The sequence below is a fragment of the Leptidea sinapis genome, chromosome 13 (assembly GCF_905404315.1).
Source record: "Leptidea sinapis chromosome 13, ilLepSina1.1, whole genome shotgun sequence".
In the NCBI taxonomy this organism is placed as follows: domain Eukaryota; kingdom Metazoa; phylum Arthropoda; class Insecta; order Lepidoptera; family Pieridae; genus Leptidea; species Leptidea sinapis.
The window spans coordinates 13,270,831-13,292,904 of record NC_066277.1 but is presented as its reverse complement, the minus strand read 5'-3'; the positions used below and the strand labels follow the sequence as shown (position 1 = coordinate 13,292,904).

Sequence of the window (22,074 nt, the reverse complement as noted above, 5' to 3'; positions counted from 1 at the left end):
TTGTGATGATGTGACGTCATTAGATTACGGAGTTGTTTTGAATTACGAAATACTGTACATATTGTACACGTGACCATAAAAGGACATAGAAATACGCCGCCCACGCCAATTGGCATACAAATAACGAGATAAAAAATATATTTATACAGTTAAGTCATTGTCAACTGCTACGCGTTTCGTTTTTTATTATTCATCAATTGTTCTTTAAATACTGGTACAGAAGCGGTTTTATCTAGGTCGTATATTTAATTTTACAAATCGCTAAGGACGGCTTTGTGATCTGTGTAATGCTTTTAATTAAGGTTTCAATAGTTCCTCCAAGTTTAGTTCCAAAACGTACAACTGAGTGAGTTTTATCTTTATTCTGGCTTATCAAAATAAGAAAATCATTTATATTTATTCTGAATAATGCTTCATTCAAAACTTTAGACAATAGGTGTAATACAGGGAGGTATCTTGGGACCAACATTTAAATTCTTTGAATTAACCGTTCGGATTCTAGGAACTCAATATTGTTTCTTATAAAAAATTGTACCTGTGTATCGCACGACTGTTTAAGTTCATTTACCGTGAAGGTAGGTTTAAATCTGCAAACGTTTTGGTTTGAGTTTGTCTCCGGCGGTTATCTATAATTGTTTCTTCTTTTCTCTCTACTTGCACGATATTCAATTCTTAACCAGGTGATCGTTTATGTATAAACATTGGTAAATTATTGGTTCTTTCAATAAGATTCATTATCAAGTGTAGTGTTATAAATTATTACATTGTTAATGTTTATTTTATCTCTAATGTTATGTCCCGTATTCGACATGTGTTTATCAATTATTTTACTGAATCAGTCAGCATCAAAACAATAAATTTTTTATTTTGTTTGTTGATGGCTGTCATAATTTAGTTAGTTTTTAATCTCATGTTTCAATAAAATGATAATAATGCGACGATTTCTTTGTCTGTAACGTAAGGGCAATGAATATTTAAAAGCTTGCAAGAATTGTTAATGAGTGTCGTTGGCACGTGGGCAAGGTCGCCGCTGGCGCCAACAGGCATAGTTCTAGACTACTAAGGACCTAGATAGCTGTACGATTTCCAATTGTGTTTTATTTAATTAGCTTCGTCTGTATCTTTCAACATGATTATCACCCACTTCAAGACCTCCCAGTTACTTGATAATTTGCAGACGTATCTAAAGAAGTAAGAAAATTAGCAAATGTTTGTGAGTTCCTCACATCATTTCTATACTCGTTCTATTTGTCTCACTATAGAAAGAAAATCGCTAAAGGAGCGCATAATTGAAACCATTTCTTGACGGTTTATATAAAGCTTATATTTTACGAAAATATTTATATAACTACACAATATGAGACGAAAACATTTTTCTTTTACATTTCTATTTTTTATAGACAGTGCGAAAAAAATCCGCAAACTACCCCTAACTCGGAGTTAAGTTAACTACAGTTAAATATATCCGTAATGATAGCTATGAGAATAGATTAAATACATTTCAAATGAGATCTCTGCGAATACGTAGAAATGCTTCACAATTGCTGTGTTTACATAAACTTTTAAGCTATGATATGGACTGTCCTTCGCTTTTATCACAAATCGGTTTGCATGTCTTGCCTTCAATTGTCGGCTTAGTACTTTTTCCCCAATGCACATTAAATTCGACCACAGTAATTATGGCTTAAACTCTCCTCTACAGCTAATGTTACAATTATATAATTGTATTTTTAATATAGATAAAAACACTGATATCTTCATTTCAAACTTTCTTAATTTTAAAAAACAAATTTATATTGCTCTCCAAAATTTATAGATTTTAGATTTTAAAATATCACATGTATTTCTTAAAGTAATGTTGTGCCTACCTATAATTTAAGTACATTTAAACTATTTTATTATATTTGTTTAATTCTCAGTGTATAAGTTAATAAATTGTATTTAGTTGGTAAGCCTTTATCAATAAATAAATACAGTTGGAGCCATGCTAGTCATTCAATCTATATAAAATTTTACGAAAATTTATTAATTGTACACTAATACTATTTTACATGACATAGTTTTGTAAAGAAAATTACATTTGTATTGTAAATTGTATTATGTTTGTAATAAATAAAAAATGTTTCTAATTCTGAATTAAAACTATGGCGATCTTGTGCGAGGTAACCTAGCTCGATTCCTCAAGGCTATTGTCTCGGTCCCCAACTTTAAATTCATCCCTTAGTAGAATTAAACGATACACGAAATTCTGGGCAAACGAGGCTTAACGTGTCTCATGGTGACGAGCGCAATTGTAGTGCCGCTCCGAATTTTTTGGTTTTTCAAGAATGCAGAGCGGCACTGCATTGTAATGAGCAGGGCATATCAATTACCATCAGCTGAACGTACTGCTCGTCACGTCCCTTATCGCCATAAAAAACTATAGTTTTGTTGTTAAAATCCGAGATCCTTGAAATATGCTTAAACACGGAAGAATATGGTTAAATAATAAAAACATAGAATTCAATTACTTCAGCCGGGCAATAAAATAAACATTGAATAATAAGCAATTCGTAACACAAATGGGTTTTTTTATTAATTATCAATAAAAAGATTATTTATTTAGTAAATCTTCAGAGTTATTATGACGTAAGTCAACAACATTCAAGCATGGTCACCTCGAGTGCGGCACATTATTATTTAACTTATCCAATAATCGTGAAAACTTGCACACAAGTTGTCAGCGGTAAGAAATATGATATATAATAAGTATATCGTGTAGATTATAATATAAAGAATCTTTTGTAATACAAAAACTCCTAAACGTACACTATATATGAATGCGAAAGGATTTGTTCGGATTTGGATAACTAATTTTATTTAATACCGTTTATTAACTAGTTTAATTTTTATGAAAATAAGGGACGAGACTACCAGGAGCTTCAGTTGATGGTAATTGATACGCCCTACCCATTACAATGCAGTGTCGCTCAGGATTCTTGAAAAACCAAAAAATTCTGAGCGGCACTACGAGTACAATTTCGCACGTCACCTTGAGACATAACATGTTAAGTCAATGCAATTCCCTGTCAATTCCTTATCACGTTCCCTCGGTAACTTTACACAATAAAACTGTTAACGTTCTTGTTTAGGTAAAATCATTTCCTATAGTCATAATATTTGGTCAAAAAGACAGAAATTCTAATTATAACAAAAAGTCTAATTAGTAATTTTAAATTATCCTATTAATATTATAAATGTGAAAGTTTGTATGTCTGGATGTATGTATGAACTTCTTTAACGCAAACACTACTGAATGGATTTTGATGAAACTTTGCAATAATATAGTTTACACACCAGAATAACATATAGGCTATAATTCATAAAAATATTGTGTGAATTAACCATTCCTTGAAATAAAATTGGAGTGTCTGTTTGTAATATTGAAATAACCGTTTTTTACTAAATGTATATTATGTTCCGTCTAATCAGGCGACTTTTATTGGCAGGTAGCTGATGTAATAAGGAGTATAACTTAGGCTACGTTTATTTTAGAAAAATAAAGCAATGTCCAAGAAACGGTCTAACTCTAAAAATAATTTACTTAAATGGCAAAACAACGTTTGCCGGGTCAGCTAGTCTTAATTTATAAACACAATAACGCACGGAGTGTGTTTTGTGACATTTGTTTAATTGGCGATGAGTTTCTTGCGACTTCTTCTCATAAAAGCTCAGCCTTTTCAGAAATGGTGGTGAACGGTAAAATGGTAATTATGAAACGATTTTCGACATTCATACGTGTCATTTATGAATTATTATAAACGACACAAAAACAAAGTCACTTTCCCTTTATAGAGACACATTCTTAGTTTAATCTATTTAGTCTTAGATAAGGCTAGATTATATGTAGTCTTAGATAAGGCTAGATTATAATAACTATATTATTGTGTATATAAATGATTTAAGTTTTCTTTTGTTAATTCCGCCAATATTTGTTTTTAAAACAATTCGACACGTGTTTCGCCTCTACACGAGGCATCCTCAGGACTTGTTGTCTCGCCAAAATCTGGCACGAGACCTGGTCTTGTGCCAGATTTGTCGAAACAAGTGTCGAATTGTTTTAAAAATAAATATTGGCGGAATTAACACTAAAGAAAACATAAATCATTTGTATAATTATGGATTTCCGCAAAGTAACGCCTAATTCAATTTTTTTTTTTATATTATTATGTTCCTTAAAGGAAAGCAAAAATATATGACTTAAAATTATAAATGATGCAGCGTTGTTATTTGATTTAACCTGAAAATTTAAACAAGAAACTTGTGTAGGATCACTTCATAGTGAGCCTTTCTGTCCGTCTTTTCTGAAGAACACGTGGAGGATAGCGATGATTATAGCGAGTTATTATTGCTGATATATGGCTAATTTCACCATTGAAGTAGAACGCGACTTTGAACTAAGTAACCCTTTAAACAAACTCTTTGCCTGACTCGCTTTTGATCCATCTTTTTATATTTCTACTAAAGCGTCACTGATTCCCACGACGTGCGTGACTCAAGTGACAAAATCACGATTGTATAATTTCTATTAGCCGGCTCGGTTGTCTTACATGTAACCGGAAAAATCTCGTTCTTCATCTTCAATTCGTGGAATTTTGCTGACGGATTTCTTTTGGGAAATTTTATATACCAATATTTTTGTTTAAACACGAAGTAGGTATGTTCTAATCTGACTAACAATTTAAATATGAACGTTTTGTTAATAAGGGACGAGACGAGGACGTTCAGATGAAAGTTATTGATACGCCCTGCCCATTACAATGCAGTGCCGCTTAGGATTCTTGTCGCTCGTCACCTTGAGACATAAGATGTTAAGTCTTATTTGCCCAGTAATTTCACTAGCTACGGCGCCCTTCAGACCTAAACACAATAATGCTTACACATTACTGCTTCACGGCAGAAATAGAAGCCTAAAATAAATGAAAAATGCTTAAATCCTTTCAGATTTTATTTTATTTATTTATATAATGCTCGAATCTGCAACGTTACATTACCAACGAATGCATATTAGAAGTAATTATTACGTCCTTATTTTAACCGACGGGGATGGATTGCCTTCGACAAAATGAATCCCACGTTTGTCCATCGTTATTTGAAGTAAACGATCTTTTTACAATCCAATTAACAATACATATAAAATATTGTAATAACATACAACTGTCCAATTGCACATTCACTTTGCCTCGACAAAAAGTAGTTCCTAGTGACCTGCGCCTGCGCAGTGGGTGCACACAAGGTCGCGCCGCAGATGGTACGCCCACTACCATCTACCACCTACCAACCACTTGAGCAATGCGACGGTGCCACCACTACCTCCTGTTTACTGTACTTATTGATAATAATATGACGGAAGACGGAGGCGTAGTTTGACATAAGCTAGATTAAATAGTTACATAGAAATTGTTTAGATTTACAAGAGCGACATCTCAAGTCAATTTCCTAATATGCAAATATTGGGGTTGAGCAGGTTATCAACTGTAAAGTAGATCCTGTAGATGAAGCCACAACCTGAGAGTTGTACAAAGCATACAAGATTTTATGACGATACATCACTCGAACGGTTGGCTCAGTTCGGAGCGCTCGCGCGAAACGCGAGAGGTCGCACGTTCGAGTCCCGCAACGTTCATAAAATTTACTTTCAAATTTTATTTGTGTAAAATAGTTACTTTATTGGTACGAAAAGGTTCCGTAGCATCAAAGATCTTTATTCAATTAGGCTTAAACTAAGCTCTTTTGATCGTCACTTAAAAATATTTCTTTTAAATTATTTATAATAACAGTATCTTAAAATTTTTATAAAAATCAAGAGAACTAGCTACAACAAAAAGACGTAAGAAGAAGACGTGAAGTTGTTAGAGGGGCAATAGTACTGCAAACTCTGTCTGTCTAAGTTGCGGTTCTAAATAGTAGTTCTAAAATTGTTACTCACAAAATATAGTAAATAACGAAAAGATGAAAAAAAAACATTAGGTCAAAGTAAAAGTCATTAGTAAAAGAGGTCCTGTTACAGTTAATCCCACTTTATTACTTAAAAGAGTATTTTTTGCTTATTTAAGCCTTTATTAATAAATTATTGTTTTTAAATAATTCCGCATAGCTAATTTTGCAATTAAACTTTGAATTACTAAATACCTTTTTCAGCTTAAATGAATTTTAGATTGCATCTCGCCATTTGTAATATTACAGATAATATACGCTCTGTATAGGCGGATATTGCCTGAATTCTGAGAAGAAATGATATTATTTTTAAAATATTTCTATAATCTATAATGTTTCTGGGACTATACGACATGGGTACCTTCAAAAAAAGCGCGTACTCCTTCCTTAAAGGCTGGCAACGCTCCTGTGATTCCTCTGGTGTTGTGGGCGGCGGTGATCACTTAACACCAGGTGACCCGTACGCTAGTTTGTCCTCCTATTCCATAAAAAAAAATCTGCACACTGCGAACTTGTTGTCATTTTCAAGTAGTGACTAGTAGTACCACTATTATTATTATTATTAATTGTAGAAATAGAAAAACTACAACTCTTCAATATTGGCTTTGGTGGAAGAGACAGGAAAATATAATACTTATATGCCTTTTTCAGAAATATAGTACTTGGGCTTCCAATACAATAGGATACTATATTATTTAGTAGGGTTGGCAACTCTGGAGAGAGATTAGTTCTCACAACTTAGTTCGCCTGGAATTCGCATTTTCCAGGATATCATTACTCTCAAACTCATGTACTTACCTCTATGTCGATACTAATTTTCGTGCTAATTAGTTAGTGTACAAAGACGCTTTCGCATTGATTATACGTTTATCTTTTTGAATAGTGGCCGCTTAGATGAAGTTTGTGAGAGCTGTGAACACGTCGGAAATAATAGTGGGATCAGTTAGCCTCTATTTGAGCAAACGCACACTATCTCAGAGTAAGACGTAGCTATCATACACCCAAAAGTAATTCATGCGTTGCCTAACAGCAAAAGGCTTCTATAGACTAGACTCTAGACGCAACAAATATGTAAGGTTCAGATAATATTTTTTTTAATTAATTATTTTTTATTCATAGTTATGACGGTTATGTTTTACCGTTAAAGAACGGCGACCGGCTTCCGACGCCTATGTTCTGATTTTAGGACATCTCCGATTCACGCCATCTATAATCGGCAATGGTAGATTCACTGACAAATTTGTGCACCGTAATTCAATCGGTTGGTATATTTTTGTTATTTCTAATATTTAACTTAACTTGTATATTTTAGATATTGTATGTAAGACCTAAATTGATCTTATTTGTACACGCAATCTGACAGACTATCATGGTAAGTTGTCAGAGAAACTGTTGATATAGCTTGCTTGCTTTATCGGCAGCCGCTAGATGGCGCTTATAACAAAGCGCAAATAAGGTTTGTGTATTTAATCAAGCTAACGCTTGAAAAAGCTTACGTTAACACCTACTAGATGACGCTAACCTCAACACAACATTTTGTATCATTTTTCTATGTAAATAAAAATGTGTTCATCTATTTTTGACGGGATTGTATATTTTGTTTTAGTATTGAATAAGGAATTGTTTGGAATTTAAATGACATAGGAAGGAAAAATAACAAGCATTTAATGGAATATAAAATCAAAGGACATGAAACAGTATAATTGTCTCTGAACCAAAAGGGGGGTTTAGTTTAAATACTGTGTATTTATGTGTCTGCCTCTAGTCTGGTCAATGGGTCGATTTTGATGTGCTGGAGATAATTCTATTGTTATTGACACTATTACGGTTTCTTTTTTATTTTTTCAAATTGAATAAAATTACAGAAAATTTGTAGGTAGGTATTACCATTATCCTATATTTATCATTATGTCATAAATTGTATCTGAGATACGAATGTGGGAGGTACAAATGGCAAGACGACATATTTCAGCTCTTAATACTAATTATAATTTCATTAAAGGTTTTTGTGCCCTTGCTAACATCAATTTGCATTAGTGCTGATAGGATATACAACACAGGTGAATGTTGACTATTTGAAGTGATATAGTTTGAAGGCGTCACAATCTGATCCATGATTTATTGTTTAGGTTAAAAAAAATTGTTTAAAAAAACTAAAAAGACGCTTTGGTTGAAAAGATAATGGTTGAAATTTAAAATTAACATTAATTCCTGCCTTAACGACGATAGATGAAAAAATTATATAAATTAACAAAAATCTTGTTTAGAAATTGAAAAATGGAATAAATTTAACTAATTAATGTATTGTCATCGGTCCTCGATAAATCTACGAAGTTTGAACGAAATTTGGCTGTTTAAAGGTCAAAATTGCGCCCAAATGAGTCGGTTACAAACAAACATACATACAGGCGAAGGTTATTAAAAGATTGTAATAATTAAAAGAATCACTCGTTATTTAGCGGAAGTCCTTTGTTGAAAATGTTATGTTATATCTTTGATGGTAATCCATCGACAATACATTTTTAAAACAATTTTTACACACAATTTTGAAGACGGATCGATAGATTTTTGTTAATCTATCGATATCGATACTTCATCATGTTCTTCATCAATTCTAAACATAATTGACAAGGAGTAGACCTCATTGTTGAAAAGCGACAATTGTGAGGCTGAGATATATACTTACTTAGACTTTGCTCAAACTTTACTTACTTAAAACTTAATAATATTTTGTTTCATTTTTATATTTGACATTTGACAGCTGAAATTTATGAAGCCTTATTCTCTTGAATAAGTTCCGAAAAGCTCAATCAGCAGACTCCTGCCGTCGAAATTGTCGTCCCACTAATACCATCCTCAACATCTTGAGGTTTAGCAACAGTATGATTTTCAAAGAACGTCTTCCCTATGCAAACAAATTAACGGATGAACTGCCCGTTGTTTTGAGATCCCAAAAAAGTTTATTCGTCTGAAAGATTCAATGCACCTGTAGCTCCTCTGACTATTCAATAGGGTTTGGACGGCGCTGATGACTCAACTGTACGCTCGTTTATCCTCCTATTTCATAAAATAATAACACAAACTACTGCCAAAAGCTTGAACCTTTGGCATGGAGACTTCGTTCATTTATGGGTTTTCTATGGCATATCTATGATGGGGGGTTTTACAACGAGATAACGAACGTGCCTCTAATAAGATATGATTCATAGATCAATTAGACATGGGGATCGCTCCTTTCATAGGAGCACATCCAGCCAGGTTTAAGCTAAAATTTTGAAAGTATAGTTATAGGTCCTAGGACAAAATTGCCGTAGGTGATGACAATATTGTACACAAGATTGCTTTAAATCTCACCATCCAAAAATATGACTTGTGTTCTTCATTATAAGTTTCATTTTTCTGCGCCAAATGCGAGGCCAGTGTTGTTCCACCGCTCCTCGTCACAGTCGGATGCTCCAACCGGCGTCCGCCGTGAACAGAACAACAGTCACCTGCTAATCCCCGACCGAACCGCACGCGCAACGATCGAAAGCGAACATCTAGTGCAGTGCCTATTTTTTTAGTGTTGTGAATTCGATACGCGAAAAACCGGTAGCGATAACGGTAAATAGATTGACGAATCGGTGGCGCTAAGTTATAGGCTCTCATTGTTGGAACAAAGAATTTGTTTTCATGTGACATATGCTTGTGTGATCGAGCAAAATAAAAAACAAATTAGTACATCGAGTTACACGTGAAGCGATGGTTTAGCAAAAGATACAAAATTATTATAAATTGAAAAACACTGCATACGTACTTAGTTTACCACATTGTTAAATATTCTGAGCTGGTTTGTTTACATTAAAAAATAACACGTATTAGAAATATAATATTTTACTGAATTTCATGCAAGCATAAAATAACTGTTTATCACGAGTTTATTATTGCATGTTAAATCTTTTACGTTTAAATTTGTTTGCAATTTTGATAGTAAAGAAAAATAGTTGGAATCATTTTAGAAATTTGTTATAGTAATAAAATATTTATACTATTTCATAATCATTTAAGTACAAAAATATATCTGCAAAGTTAAAAAAAATATTCTAAACTACACTTGGAGTTACTTAGCAAGTATGAGTAGCTTCCATTGATAAGTTTCCTTTGTCTTTAAGTAATCCAAAAATTCGTTCAGAGGTTTTATTTACAAATTTCAATTTCAGTATTTTGTTATTTTTATAGGTAAAAAGTTTTTGGTTATGAGTCTAAATAAATTGTATTTACGCAACTCATTTCGATACTTTTATATAAATAGTATGAAACAGCAGTGGCAGGCTCCTTTGCACAGGATGCCGGCTAGATTATGGGTACTGCAACGGCGCCTATTTCTGCCGTGAAGCAGTGATGTGTAAGCATTAGTGTTTCGGTCTGAAGGGCGCCGTAGCTAGTGAAATTACTGGGCAAATGAGACTTAACCTCATATGGCTCAAGGTGATAAGTGCAGTTGTAGTGCCGCTCAGATTTTTGGGTTTTTCAAAAATCTTGAGCGGCACTGCATTGTAATGGGCAGGGCGTATCAATCAGCTGAACGTCCTGCTCATCTCGTCCCTTATTTTCATTTAAAATACCTAAGTATGATTAACTTCCACTAAGAAATTTTCATTGTCCATATTATGTAATAAAAATTCCTGCAGTTGTTATAAATCTAATTTCAATAAAAATAATCTAAATTAATTGTATTACCGAAACTCATTACGATAACTCTTAAAAGAAATAGTACACAACTAAAGACAATAAATAATACATCGAAAGGGAAGCAAAAGTCCAATAAGTACTTAAAGTTATGTTTAACCTGTATAGAGTCCAAGGCTGAATGTAGGTGTCCATTGCCATGTCCCCCGCAAAAAAAAATGCAACCCACGACTCTACTTAACATTGAATTTAATTGTCTCTTTGATGTATTGATTTAATGTCTTATTGGATCATAAAAATGTAGTACCACCTACGTAGAAGGCTCGAGGGCTTGAGTTATACACAATTTAAATTGCTCGAGTTAGGTTCATCTCGTTTCGCTTATATGACTGTAATTAAGAGCTTATTTTTCTTGTTTCATTGATCAGTTAGGTTTATAGACTTTTGCTTGTCCTAAGATCACCTATGTATGTATTTATTTCTAGGCAATGTTTTATCTGTGCACAATTATTGTCTTTGCATTTCAAGTATTTCTTTATCTTTCTGATCTTAGTTTATTGATACATGCAGTTACATAAGTTGAATTCTTCTCTTTTAGTCGTACATTTTCTTAATTATCACTACACAATAAAAAACAAAGTCCTTCGCTGCGTCCGTCCGTCTGCCTGTTTGTTCGCAATAAACTCAAAAACTACTGCACCGATTTTCGTGCTGTTTAGACCAATGGATAGCGTGGTTCTCGAGGAAGGTTTTAGTATATAATTTGTTAAGTGTTTGTGTAGATTTTTGTATTCATTTGCGATACTTGTTGGAGGTCTCGAAAAAAATAATATGTTGTGAAATTGTGTATATTATATAGTTCTAAAGATAAGTCCGCGATGGCAAATGTCTATCTTTTAACGATCCATTTTAATACTTTAAAAAATTTTCATTTAAAAAGCGGTAATGTAAAAGCTGCACACACAAATACAATATTAATCCTTATCATTTTATTACGACAGAACAGCGTCTGTCGGGTCAGCTAGTCTATATATATAAAAATGAATTGTTGTTCGTTAGTCTCGCTAAAACTCGAGAACGGCTGGAACGATTTGGCTAATTTTGGTCTTGAATTATTTGTGGAAGTCCAGGGAAGGTTTAAAAGGTGAATAAATAGGAAAATGCTGCTAAATTAAATAAAAACAACAAATTTGTTTTTCCTTTGATGTGTCCATACATAATTTCTACGAGAGAATTTATTGACGCACGGTTTGACAGTTCTGCTGTGAAACAATTTGTAAAAAATTTGTAAACAATTTGTAAAAATAAAAAAGCAAAGTAATTTTTGATGTTATGATATATTATTGACAAATTCATATAAAAACATTATTTTATTTATTATATGCAGAACAACGTCCGTCGGGTCAGTTAGTTATTTATAAATATTACTGATGTCAATTCATTTAAATCAATACCACTGCCTCGGAAACAACTGGTACTATGAGAGAGAAGAGACCGCGCATTAACTCTCCCACTATTCTATGTTACGTTCTTTTGAAAAATATAATACTGTACATTATTTTTTTAAATTTATTCCTAATTTTTGGATTTCGTATGGACAAAGGAAACTTCACTATTCTTTGCTCATACTTAGCAATTAGAGGCTGCGACTATTATAAAAGATTTGTGTGTTTAATCTTGCTCTAAAATTACGCATAAAAATCACTACTTTTAATTAAATACTTCAGATATCTAAGGTGTTTTGGTTAATCATTAAATATTTAATGGGAGGCGGCTGTTCGTTAGCAGTAGATAATAGAAGTAGTATATAAAAGCATTGGGGTTTTTCGTACATTTTGACCCAAATGTAAACATTAACATGTGTATGGTGTATTGAACAATACTATGACATAACAACATACACATCACCCGCTCGCAACCCGTAATTAGCATATCATGAATGTAGCCTCAGTTTGTTTGTTTGTTTGTACGTAACGGCTTGCTAAATACTTAACGTGTTGTGAATCAATCCAAAACTGCCAATGGCATTTTCGGTGAATCCCAATAAAAATATAATTCAAATGTATTAGTTTTTTTGATGTATTTTAATTTGAAACTAATTTATATCAAAGTTATAGCGTACGCGTAACATTAGAATTAAACAAACACTAAAAAATTACGTCGATCTCACCACAATACATCAATTCAATTCGATTTAGCCGATTCTAAGATTAGCACGCTAACCGACAAACAGACAAAAATTCTGTAAACTATTTATTGGCCTCGCGATTTTATTTCTGGCATTGATGGAAAGTTTTAAACTACAGACTGGTATGTAATTCAATCAATAAATTTCGATGTATGAAGTGCGCGTTCAATAGTTAGATAAATTGTTATAATAAGAAAGCATAGTCTACCACCGTGAGCTGAAGCTCGTGTTTTATCGTGAGCTGATGATAGCAGAGCTCTAAGCTTTGTTTCAGATATTCACATAGGATATGGTCACACGTATAAAAAAAGTGTGTGTGTACTTATGTATGCACGCAAGAAGTTATACTTCTTTGGCCTAACAAAGCAAAAATCATTAAAATTATTTATTTCTCGTGCTCTTCTACGTTTGTAGAAAGAACAATATTGTAAAAAACTTGCAACGATGGCTTTGACAATTAATTATTAAATAACGAATATGGCTGTACGGGCTTGAACCCTTTGCCTATCTTAATAATGGATGGAGAAAAAAATAACGAATGTCGCAAACGTCAGAAAATTTTAGGAACCAACTTCACCCTGCTTCTTTTGTGTTGCACGTGCGTATAATGCGCCTAAAGAAGTATAACTTTAAAAATTCAATTAAAAGAAATATTTGCCACGTAATTCCGCCTAACCCCCAATTTTTGTTAGCTTAATCTCGCAACAAAGGAAATTTTACCCAAATCGTAATTTTGTACGCATAAATTTCACTCTTTGAAACAACCAGCTGCAATGAAGCCACAAAAAGCATGAATATCATTAATTTACTCAAAACCCAATAACAAATAGTTTCGATGTCAAAATCTAAGTTAATGCTTACTTCGGCACGGAATCGCGAAGTGATACAAGAAACGATTACTTTTTACAATAGTTCAAAGTTTCTAGATGAAATACTTGGCCTCCAATTTTTATTAATAGTTTTTGTCTAACTTATTTTGACCTCACGATTGCTTGAGTTGAACGTCTTGCTTGTCGGGTGTGTGGCTTCATCCTAATTCATTTATCGTCTCTTCCTTTAAGATTACGATTAGATCCTTAATAAGGCTTCAGCGATATAAGGAATTATTCTTGACAACAGATTAAGAGCGTTATTATTGAGGGTTTAGACATCAATGGTAACTCGGGTCTTACTTAATCGTACAGTATTAGAATGCTCACTAATGTAACAACACATTCAACAACACAAATTATCTTTTGCCGCGATTCTTGATTTACTTGCTTTCCTGACTTCTTCCTACTTCATATCTTTTAGGACATTCCTGTTCTAATCGTGACTCGGTTTTTCCAAAATTTCTATTCACATTCGCTGTATAAATTTATGTATACTTTTATCCATCCTGTTTATTTGACCATAATGACTATTTCTTCTTTATCACAACATAGCTCTGAAACTCACCGTTTCTCATTCTGTCTCAAAAAACGACAGCTCTCATCTCTACAATTTCTTTCATTCTCCTTCTGCCACACTCTGCGCTCTATATGTAAAATGTTAGCCTAAGTTGCCTTAAAAATCTCTTAAATTCTCCAAAGCATTTATGCATTGCTACAACCCAATAAGCTTTAAGACCGGTTGCTAATGAGCCAGAGCCTTATGTGACCCACATCTAAATAATGTTAGTGAACTTGTTTAAAATTGCCGTTGAGAGAAATTTTTTCCTTTAAATTTATTTATAAAAAATAATTAAATTATTTCGTTGGTATCTTTACCAATGATATAAAGCTGAATAGTTTTATTTTTTTGACAGCGTTAATTTCTGTTTCATGAGGGATACGCATGGGTATAGCGCAGCTAGCTTAAATGTTGATTTTTTAAGAAAGTCAAATAAAATAGCACTCCTAAACTGCTTTATGTATGATTTTACGTTATGGTACTAACCATATACAATGTATTTCGCGAGAAATATACTTAAAATATAAATAGTTCATCTTAAACAAGTCCGGGACAGTATATGCCTATTCTAATACACAGGCCACACAAATTGTTCACAAGTAAAACCGCAGGGCCCAGCTAGCTATGTAGTTTTATTATTTATATTGGTCTTAAATAAAACAGATATGGATTAAAAATCGGTTGATATCAAAGTAGCGCTTGTATTACGTCATTGTAATTCTTATTCCGACGGTCGTGTCTGCTGCAAGTTTTTACTTGACACTTGACGTAAGCCTTCAGGTCAAGGACATTTGTTGAGTGTATGCTTGTTACCAGAGATGTTGTTGTTTCGTGTCAAATCTATGGCTGGTCGTTGGTGGGTTGCGTGTACGATCCCGAAGAAATCAGTACTTTTGTCTGAAATCGCGAGGAACGTGTCCGAAGTGCCATTGTACCTTATTCTTCACGACGAGGGCAGAAGGGCAAGTGCCTCGGCCCTTACAGATTCTGTACGCTTCTTCCAAATTCATCAGTCTCCTTATCCTCACTTCTCTTTCACATTTTCTGAGGTGTTTAGTGCTACTGATCTTTCAATAGTTCAGCAAATTAGCACTCTCTCCTTTAAGCTTTTTGTCTATATTTAGTTCATAATAGTTAAGGGTTGTAGTAACTTCAAAAGTATCAGATTGTAATTTTTATTAAATTATTTCTGTAGTATTACGTCGATCATCTATTTCAATTAAATAATCTATTTCTAACACCCTTATTTTAGCTAGGTATCAAATAAGTATTATATCTTCAGAAAATATCTTATACACCCCTCGCTTTATAACAATAAAATATTTTGTTTAATCACACTACTACCTATTTGAACTTATTAAAAATTAGTTTTCTATTAAAGCGTGTTTTATAGTTTTTCTTAAACTATTATGTATTATCTCATATCTTTTTTTGTCTCGAGCTTGTAGATTATTGTTGTTTGAAATCCGATTCATCGTATTTTACCAGCCAGGATGTTTCAAATTGTCTGTTTAAAGCCAAAGTTATTAAAGTCAATATTAGAGTGTGTGTGTTTCCTTGACGTCGCGTCGTTCTCCGGAAGGGCGCCACCATATTCGTCGCGTCACCAACTACGGCGCGGCGCGGAGACTCCATCCACTAATCCAATCGTGTCGTGCATTACCAACTAACTTAACACTCGCTTTCATTCAACTTAACTGATCGAGATTTTTTCTGATCGCGATAGAAACTTTACAGGTTTCTAATTGTTGTAATTCTGCTATTGTTGCAATCAAACAGGTAAATTGTTTAATATAACTATTTCAAGTTGAAATAGGGTTTACTTTTCTGGATTTTTGAACCTTTATTTAAATTAGATTATTAAAAATAGCGTCCCTTCTAATTTTAACAAGTTATCACAAATATTTATAATAACAATAATATTAAAAAAAAGACGGAGAATTGGAAAAAAAATTGTCTCATAATACAAACAAATTAGGAACTACTTCTTTTTTTAAGATCGGTTATGAATTTGTTTGAATTGCATTGCCAGGTTTCACTATTTTGACAGAAACTTCTTCGTCTGCTTTACCATAACCCGGAGACTATCTATAGATATCAATATATTTTTTAAAATATTAATTGGTATATATTTCTGAATCATTGCTCAAACCCACATATTTTGCAAACATTGTGGCATGAAAAACTAAACCAGTTCCAAATATAATGATAGCCAACAAGCTTATAAAAATGAATATCAGTTGTATTTAAGTTGAGTAGGTAGGTTCTAGAAGATATTTTAAATTTCTTTGAAACGCATTCTAATAGAGATTTGTAGGGCGCTTGCCGGGAACGTGTATCGAATTCGTAATATGGTGATAATACAATTCCAGTGCATCAGTATTATGTTCTCGGGCTTTTGAAGCCGCGAGGAACGAATCAACAATGTCGATGTACAGATTCGTCAAAGAGGGCAGCAGTAAGCGCCTCTTTGTTCAAGGCACTCTAGAAAATGACGATTCCAAACCACTTAAGTCGAGTTTGAAGAAATCATCTTCGTCAGTGGGATCTCCAATAACGACGAGTCTCAACCTCCCAAATGTACCGAGGAGTTTGAGGGAGAGTTTGACAAGACATGAGACAGTCTACGATGGTAATTACCCCGGTATGGAGCGGAGTTATCGCGCTGGTTCTTTTAAAGAAGAGAGTTACAATGGCAGAATAGTCCATGACGGCAATCAAACACATTTCGAGTACGATGGAGAAAGCGCTTTAGCTGTGCCGACTTCAGCCGGTGGTAGGGGCGTGTCGGAGTTGCAGGCGATTCATACGAACAAACGCATGTCGACCGAGGTCCTCGGCTCATCACTAGAGTCGACAAAGATCTCGAAGAAAGATGAGCAAGGGCAGCGAAGGATCACTACCAGAATTGTGAGGAAGGTGACCACGCTTACGCGAGGTGAAGAGAAGTCGTCGCTGGAAGACTTGAGGGGACGTGAGGTGCGTCGCTCCTCTGAGCGTTACAGGAATTTGGAAATCGAATCGAGCTCACCGAGAAGAGTGAAGGTATTTTTATACATTTTCGTTTTAATCCGTAAGATACGATATAAAACTTTAAAAAAATGTTATAGTCTAAGCATAAAAAAATATTTAATGAAAATTGTTTGAGTCAGGGTAAGTAAGGTACACACAAAACTCTGTAGATAAACCAATTTCTTGGATTCAAAGGAGCTGTAATTCGTGAATATCACGTTCAAAAATAAATTAGTGTGAATCTAGAATAAAACTATTCTTATTTTAGACTATGTTCGCAAGTTGATAATAAGTAGTTTTAATTAATAAAAGTAATTTCAAACGTTAAATAGATATAACTTTGTTATTATATTTAAAAAAATCAAATAAACTTTAGGTTTATTTTTTACTTGCTGAATACTGAATACTTTATAACTCGGAAAGTTGAAGAGTAAGTGATAAAACTACGTGCTTACTCGTATTTGTTTCAAATTTAGTATTTTATATTTATAACTTTGTAAGTTGCTGCATTCAATATATAAAATTGTACTCAAATTTAAACCGCTTTCATATCATACAAACAATAAAAATTATAACTACTTAACTCATACTTTTCTCTTTAAATATAATACAGTATTATAAAGATCAGCTCAGAACACCTCATAAATCATTGTTTAAATAATTAAAACGACAACTTGGTCATTAATTTGACAGACAACATAATGGGCTCGGTAACCTTAGCATGTTTACATCTTAACTTGCTTGCTATTTAAATCTAAGGAAGTAGGAAATTAAGTATTACATCAATATATGTATAAAAGTGTTGCATGAGAAAATTGCGCGACGGTGACAATTTTTTGTCTTTCGTCTTTTAATTCCGATATTATGCATTTGAATTTAAAATTCTTAATCTAAAATCACGATTTGATTATTATCCCTACATTTTTTATACTTTCCTCGTCTGTCTGTATATCTGCCAACTCTAACTTAAACCACACAACGGATTTTGATGCGGTTTTCACCATTAGTAAGATAATTTTATAAACGTATAAATATATCCTCATAAAACTTGCAATCAAGTCATCCATATACAAATTTACGTATGACTTACTCAGGCTTAATAACTAAACCTTATGAGACACTTGAAAATGGTGTTCTAAATAGGTGTTGTTCCAATAAAATTATATTATCTTTATCTGCTTGTTAACTTACAGTTACTATTTCTTTCATTACAATAAAATGATGCGTTAATTTTTAACGCTGCTACCTCCTTATTGGTAATACGTCCTCCAAATAAATATCATAGTATGTTTGGACATTTTACTGTCTTTTATAGTAGATCAAAGTTTAATAAAGCAAAATAGGTAACTGCCATTGCCTGTGTCAGTTCCAAACAAAATTTCTTCGTATTGTGTTACGGAAAGTCATTTGCAAAATTAAAATCGTGCTGTGAATTTAATATTAAATATGTTTAATACTGCGATAGTATCTTTCGTAGATATAAAATTTTCTAAATAGCACCAATAATTTCACACCGAAATAATTGAAAATGCCTGCGCGACTGGCAAAGACTGTCAGTGACTCTTTTTAACTGCGGACGTTAGTAACTTGTCCTGAGACTGCCGCGACAGCTATCTAAAATTATAAAATGATGAAGGATAAATAAAAAAAAAATATTTCTTACTCAAAACTGTCATTTGGACAAATAGCAACAGAATAGGAATCTCTTAAACTACATAAGATAATTGGATTGATGTATTCTTAAAATAATTCATATATGAGTTTCAGATGTCCCTCATTAATCTTCGTAGTAAATCTTGTTCATATCAGAACTGAAACAGTATTAATAACTCACATTATACTTATGAGATGCTTGATTCTATTTATTACTTAAAAGCAAATTGGCCATTCACGTTATCTTGATAAGTTCAAGTGTGTGCTTGTAAATTGATTGATTTAATTCAGAATACCTTAATTATCTTTGAGTTCATTACTCCTTGATAGTTTAAAATCTAACTATTTAGCAGTGGGAGGCTTCTTTGCACAGGATGCCGGCTAGATTATCGGTACCACAACGGAATCTATTTCGGCCTTGCAGCAGTAATGTGTAAACATTAGAGTGGGACGTCCAGCTAATGGTAATTGATACGCCCTGCCCATTACAACGCAGTGCCGCTCAGGATTATTGAATAACCCAAAAATTCTGAGCGGCACTGCGCTCGTCTGTCGTATTGTACCCATAATCTAGACGGCATCCGGTGCAAAGGAGCCTCCCACTGGTAAATCTTATCACGTATACCAAAAAATAGTGAAGGACCTGAGAAGAGCAGGAAACTCAGTGGACCTTATTGTTAATAAAACTATATTACGATTAATTTCTATTATAGTCCATTATTGCAATGAACGAACTTAGATAGAATGTCTCTACAATGACAGCGGCACCATTCATACAACGGTACAGTGCGCTGTTATTTTGCAGCCAGCCCCGGGCAAACACTGCGTATACTGCTACTTCTACTTTGTGTTTTTGATTCTGATTGACTGAAATGATTCCGGCTACTGGATTATTAAAAAGCTGCAATTCAGTATTTTCGATGCGTTCTCGATTGTTCATTTGTTTTTCCATTTAATTTGAAGTTGCAATAATATCTAATTAGAATGATGTACGTGAAACAGGACGACAAGATAATTTTATTTAACATGCGAAACGAACAACCACTATCTTTACATCTGTACGTGAATGTGAGTGATGCCACAGGTGGTCCAATAGTTCCTATTTCACTATTTATGGCATTGTGTGAAACATTGGTTACAATATGACTGGTTTCTATTCGTATGTTGTTGGATTTTCCTCTCTTAGTTATTTATTGATCATGTGTAAAAAGCTGTTTGCCATTACTATATTTACCTATCATTTATAATACGTATCTCATCATTGTAACAATTGTAGGTATTATAATGAATATGTCATCATCATCATCATATCAGCCGGAACACGTCAACTGCTAGACTAAGGCCTCCCCCAAAGAATTTGTCTATAAAATTCTAAATGATTTGGCAACTTCCGTCAAACTTTAATCTTTTTATTACACGAAAACTTTAATTGTATAAATACGATCCCTTCTTAAGGAGGGAATGTTGCGAGGGTTGGAAAAGATGACAATATTCAAGAATTGGATTATATCGCGTATAGATACATATTAAGGAGGAAGAGAAAGGAGAAAAAGTTAAAGTTTACAGGAACAATAAAATGAAAGTTTGTACGAAAGAGTTGACATGGATGCAAGCAGCCTCTGTCACGGCCGTGGCAACTTGAGTTCCAAAATTGCTACCTCTTATTCTAAGAGATGGGCGGGGTTCATTGTTTGGTACTGCTGTATCCATCAGATTAGAACATGATCCGTATATTATATATTATACCATAAAATGATTTATGGTGAAACTCACTATACCTCAGTAGGCCTGTTTTATTTGTGTAAAAATGAATATATTCCTCCACACAGCTATCAGAAGACCCATAGAACGTATTTTGGACATCATATTCAGATGCAAATGATGTGCGCACGAATGAACCATTCTTTGTGACGTCATTCCGTTTATAGCAATCCTTATTGATTTGCTAATTCAAAGCTTAATTATTATCGTACACACTTTTGTATCGCGCATAGCTCCATAAATTTAGCTCGATATCTGCTTTGTTCTTCTGTAGTTTATTAACGACTAGTTTTTGCCCGCGACAGTGTCTGGTTTAATTCTTTAATGCGTAACAAACATACAATCAAATTGACATTATTTGCTGTAATGATTCCTCAGTTACATATCGCAGATTGCTATTATTCTATTGAATTCAACTACCTCGTCCTAGGTTAGCGATAGAAATGTGTTAAAAATTTCACGAACCGGTAAAGTTTTTATGTCATTCGATTGGTTTCAATGCCACTCTAAAGGTAAATTATAAATAAAATAGTTTCTAGTAATGTCAAAATAATTGCATTTACATAAATGCACTAAGCATATTCTATGATTGTTTATGTGTTTACCTCTACTTGAAAACCAATATTTTGTTTGAATGTATATTTCTTCCGGGCTTATTTGCGAAAGGAACATTTTGTTGACATGATATAAGTAGTAACTTAGGCTTAGGGTACATGTTTATTGAAGCGTTTATATTTGAAAATGAAATACCATTCCTAACAATAGTAAAAACCTTGAAATTGTTAGCCTATTTGAATTGATCAAACGGGAATGGGGTTTCTTACGCGTTGTTCTTAGGCCGATAAGTTATTGTACCTGTAAAAAGCGCGTGCTTGTAAAAAGTTGTAACGTTGAAACCAACGATGAGGTTATTTTGTTTTGAATAAGTGGACACGTGTAATGTTCATCTATACATCTATAAATCAAAACTACTGAATGTTTTTTATGTCCAGATACAGTTGAATGGGCTTTACTTAGTAAAAAAATGATTAATAAAATAATAATACGTATAAAAAGGTTTGTGTTGCTATAGAGAGTAGTATGAGGTATCCATTTCTGGAATGAAATAACTTCTTTAGCGGAGTTGAGCACTTTTCTTGGGATGGGTGTAAAATGTTAGACTGTCGTCTGGACACGTGGCCTGAATGAAAATTCGTAAGACAGTCGTTGAAATTATGGTTGAAAGATTTATACTTCTAACTAATTTTAGTTTGGCTATTTCAACTTGATGATCGTACGGTCATTGGACATATGGATGAAAGTTGATTTTTCTGAGAGATAAACTTTTTAATCTATACTAATATTATAAAGCTGCAGTGTTTGTTTGTTTGAACGCGCTAATCTCT

At 33.4% G+C, this 22,074-nt stretch overlaps 1 protein-coding gene across 26 annotated transcripts in view; it reads left to right on the top strand.

The window, feature by feature from the left end:
• The window catches only part of LOC126967614 (dystonin), a 338,791-nt gene that overhangs the window by 161,770 nt on the left and 154,947 nt on the right, over nucleotides 1–22,074 (top strand). For 17 of the 26 annotated variants that reach the window (XM_050812147.1, XM_050812146.1, XM_050812143.1 and 14 more), the window contains exons 1-2: nucleotides 9,456–9,579; nucleotides 16,636–17,308. The exons of 6 other annotated variants lie outside the window; for them this stretch is intronic. In XM_050812147.1, coding sequence (XP_050668104.1) covers nucleotides 16,688–17,308 — 621 coding nt within the window. In that variant the 5' untranslated portion in view covers nucleotides 9,456–9,579; nucleotides 16,636–16,687. Of the gene's footprint in view, nucleotides 1–9,455; nucleotides 9,580–16,635; nucleotides 17,309–22,074 lie in introns of those variants that run through there. 3 more of the 26 variants (XM_050812164.1, XM_050812163.1, XM_050812160.1) reach the window with 2 other exon arrangements.